Source organism: Dendroctonus ponderosae, unplaced genomic scaffold (genome assembly GCF_020466585.1).
Source record: "Dendroctonus ponderosae isolate FM_Combo_2020 unplaced genomic scaffold, Dpon_F_20191213v2 Dpon_F_20191213_9, whole genome shotgun sequence".
Lineage (NCBI taxonomy): Eukaryota > Metazoa > Arthropoda > Insecta > Coleoptera > Curculionidae > Dendroctonus > Dendroctonus ponderosae.
The window spans coordinates 8,338,556-8,343,110 of record NW_026019116.1 but is presented as its reverse complement, the minus strand read 5'-3'; the positions used below and the strand labels follow the sequence as shown (position 1 = coordinate 8,343,110).

Genomic DNA, 4,555 nt, shown 5'->3' with positions numbered 1-4,555 from the left:
TTTCTATTTTGCGATAAGCATGTTTTCTTGGATCGAAGGAAAGCAACAAAAGTAAAATGAAAGTAATGTATCAATGCAAATTGCTATACCTAACTGTGTTTCTAGACAATAGAATAATCTGTGGATGAACGAAAATACTCTTCTATCAATGTAAAACTATTAACTGTATTTTGTTGTTGTGACCAATATTCAAATTTGTAATTGCTTACTGAATTTTTGTTAAGAGCACATTGCGAAACACTTTAATTGATCGAGAACAAAATGAAAGGGGAAAAGCCACAGAGCGGGAACATGTAAGGAATATAAAATAATAAGTGCAGTTTTTTAGATAAAGGTTTGTGTTTTATCTCACAGTCACACATCATTGCGACAACGGCAAAAATGCTGAAAATGTTAATTTAGATTTTTAGTCCGTAGTTATAAGTTATATTTTAATTTATTTACTATCAATTTAATTAGTTTTAGATTAGTTGCAAGTGACTCTTGTTGTTGAAAAATTACATCAGTAAATACTTAAATATGTCAATAAACTAATAAGGGGTAATAAAGTATCGTTTTTTTCCTCTGGGAGTATCATTTTGCTATGTGGGGAATACCATTGAATAGATAATATTTTATGATTTTTTCTGTTCATAGCGTAAATATGGAGTTGGAATGATGCGGGAGGATAAAAAATACACTTGGCTATCAACTAGATGCAATCTATCTAAAAAGCATCTCAAACATATCAAGTTGATTTGAAAACAAATTTAAAAAAAACATTACAACGTGTCCATTTCGGGCGTGCGTCAGTCTTCTACATTGCCACATGAGCTGTCTAGTATCTTGAGTTCTAGAAAAGATTGAGGTTGGTAGCTAAATCAACCGGAGTAATTTTTTGCTTTGGCAGTTGCCACTGATGACATTTTCAGATGGGTTAAACGTCATTGAGAAGAGTTAGGAAAATAGATAATTTTATTTTCTTCGTTCTCGGTGGTGACTCTTGCATATTTGGATATAGAAGCGGTACAAAAACAAGTAGCTATGGAAATAGCAAAGGTTCGAAAACTACACTTCTAACGTTTGAGAAACTACATGGACAGCCAGTAGAGATGATGGAATATGACTACAACCATTTTAGAAAGGAATCGGACTTCCACAATAAATGTTGTGGCGGAATGTTCTGGTGTATAAGGGACATCTGCGGCATCATATGTGCAATATTGACCTGGCTTCTAATATTATATGCAGAGTTTGTGGTCATATCAGTGATACTTTACCCTAACCCAAACCCTATCTACTGTGTGATCAATACGGTTATATTCCAAACATGTGCATTCTTAGCGTTTGCTTCACATCTTAAAACAATGTTCACCGATCCGGTAAGTATACTGTTGCCCAGACCCGAAGCATGCATATTGAATTCACGGGATATTTTAGGGTGCAGTACCGAAAGGCAATGCAACCAAGGAAATGTTGAAGCAAATGGGGCTCAGAGAGGGACAGATCATTTTTAAGTGTTCCAAATGTTGCAGTATTAAGCCCGACAGGGCGCATCATTGTTCGGTTTGTCAAAGGTAGAAATAACAGTAAAAACGCTGTGTATATAGTCAGGTCATCATTCTTCTTCTAGATGCATCAGGAAAATGGACCATCACTGCCCCTGGGTAAATAATTGCGTGGGAGAAAATAATCAAAAGTACTTCGTACTATTCACAGTAAGTCATTGATTCGAATCTTATTAGCCAAATATACCGGCTGCAGGTTGTCTTTATTGTTTCAGTTCTACATCTGTGTTATATCACTTCATTCCTTATTCTTAGCTATTAATCAATTTTTAATGTGCGTCAGACATGAATGGAGGGAGTGCACGAGCCACTCACCCCCAGTCACAATTGTTTTATTGTTATTTTTAATGTTTGAGGCTCTGTTGTTTGCAATATTCACTGCAGTCATGTTGGGTAAGTTTCTGTCTCTAAGTAAATTCTTTCTGGACGCCCTCGCCTTGCTTCAGGTACACAAGTGCAGGCGATTTGGAACGATGAGACTGGCATTGAACAGCTGAAAAAAGAGGAAGCCCGATGGGTGAAAAAATCACGTTGGAAGAGCATCCAAGCTGTATTCGGCCGGTTTTCCCTGCTGTGGTTTTCCCCTTTTGCCAGGCCAACGAAATACAAAAGTGAGATGGATTTCTATTCAGTTTAGAGCATCGGTACTTAATGAGGATGCTGGAATAACCTTTCAACATTAGAGCAAACGGCTGAACGCATGCCAGTAAATCAGTGCATTTGATTGTAACTTGTTGACTGACCATGTGACTATATGGAACAACTGCGACTGTGAACACTTTTTTAACCTTAAGTTATTTATTTGCGATGCTTGTGCAATAGCTGGTGGAATGTATATAGTTTTCGTGTTTTTATATTACGCAACCGATTTGTGATTGAGTAAATTGCTTGCACAATGTCTAAACGGAAACCTTTACGGGCATATCTTAAAACTGAGAAATAAAGCTATTAATATTAATTGTAACCTTTACTTGTACCTAACAGTTTTTAGAATTCATAACAACAGGGGTGTTGAGTCACTGGACAAAACGTTTAATGAATATGTGAACAACGCTGATATCAAGAGTGGAAAATAATTGAGCTTAATAACTGAAAAAATTCTCTACAGTCAGGAATTTATTATTTCCAGCATTTGTCTGAATTGCGCATCAGTTTGAGTCTGAGAATTGGCGATGTCTTTAAAAACGATCGGACTAAGCCTATCTGCGCTGGACATCAATGTTTGGCTCTCGACCGATCTCAATGCTTCGGGCAAAATTGTCTGCGTCTGGATGTTGCAAAACCCATTCAAATCGTCCAGTATATCATCGCAGGTTTGAGTGCATGTATGAGAATAATAGTCGGAATTGAATATTTCATTTTCAAACAGCAAGTCGGTTTGAGTTTCTGTGTTGCAATTGAAATAATTGGTGTCGACGAAGGTGCTAAGCGAGTCGGCCAACAAATCTGAAGTATCAGTGTGTGTGGATTCATGAGTGACTGGGGCAATCCCACCGAACACGGCCTCACTGGGCCAATGAGTTTGGGTGCTTGAGGTAATTTTTTCAATCTGTTCCTGGAGCGAAAATTCGCGATCATTCAAATCGAATGATGTGTTACAGGAGGTGTCTCTCGAGGCGACTCGTTCAGTTTGAGTGTTCATATGCTTGTAGTTACTGTTATCCTCGATAAGATGCTGTCGTCCAGTCAAAGAGTTTTCTATTGTTTGGGTCTGTTGGTGCGCTTGCGATATCAGCAGTTTGTCGATTTGAGTCACTTTAGACTGCATCGCGCAAGGCATCGGACTGTCCCTATCCGCAGTATTACTCTTATTGTGTGCATGTGTTAAGACGATTTCACTTTTAGTTTCTTCTGATTTTGGCCTTTCTTTGTATCCGATTTTGTTTAGCATTTTATGTCGCTTTCTTCTGCAGTGCGTTTTTAGAGTTTCATACGAACCATATGAAGCCTTACAGTCTAGACAGGCAAATGTTACATCACAATAGTTACTGTGACTCGTTAGCATCGACTGAGAAGGGAACGATTTTCGACATCGAACGCAACTGTACAATTTCGCCGTATGCATCTTTAAATAGTGCTGTCTTAGACGTTTCATATTAATGAAGTATTTGGAACGACTCCAGGGGCAGCCGCCCTCGGGGCAATAAAACCGTTTCTCGCTCGAGCTACTCTTCAGCTCCATAACTCTATGAGTCTTGGACAGATGTAAATTCAAATTTGACTCGCATTTAAAGGTCTGGGAGCAGTCTGCAATGGAACACACTAAATTGGTCTTCATCACACAATCATTTGCAGTGGGGTATATCTTTAAAGGAGCCGACATTGTTTACAGACAACCAGTCAATGTCCCGTATTTTCTGCGAACTAGAACTACTGCTGTATCAATTGGTTTTTCCTTTTTGCTCTTGTTATCTTGCCACAGTTTTCACATAAACATTGATAACAATGACACTTTTGAATAGTTCATACAGCATTTAAGTACTTGTTTAATATTTACTAATGACTTTCATAACCTCTACACTCTACCACAAAATATCCCCCTTTTAGGGGGTATGTTCTGTGCACTCTGCTCGTTTCTGTCTGCCACAGCAGCCACAGACACCATAGATAAAGACAGACGCTACTAAATACTACACTTTTGCCACCCAGTCGGCCCGAAAATCCCTATATCGCACTGAAATGAGGGCGCTCCATCACAGAATGCATGTCGGCACATTCGCCAATGAATCCAGACACTTTGAAAATGATATTTTATAGAAAAAAGCGCGTATTTGAATGCCCTGTCGGGCAGTATCAACTGCAGCTTTGTAGCTCTACATTCAAATCTCTATTCAACGAAGCCAAAACGAATTCTCTGGCTCGAATGGTTCTTGAGAAACTTCGAAAAAAGCAACGTCATGTTCAAGTGGATTTTGCAACTCAGAAAAAAAAACATGTACAAATGAGCGTTCTTGCTCATTTTGCCGCCGAGAAATGAGCAAAAACGGGACGGAAAACATGAAATTTTG

At 38.6% G+C, this 4,555-nt stretch overlaps 1 protein-coding gene across 1 annotated transcript; it reads left to right on the top strand.

Annotated features, from left to right (window-relative positions):
- Window positions 1–1,045: 1,045 nt before the first annotated feature.
- On the top strand, window positions 1,046–2,505 carry LOC109538910 (palmitoyltransferase ZDHHC3; the record flags this gene model as incomplete). Its single annotated transcript, XM_019906348.2, is given in 5 exon segments — window positions 1,046–1,361; window positions 1,420–1,556; window positions 1,613–1,697; window positions 1,763–1,940; window positions 1,994–2,505. Coding segments are annotated over 5 exon segments (861 nt in total). The 3' UTR covers window positions 2,185–2,505.
- Window positions 2,506–4,555: the final 2,050 nt, after the last annotated feature.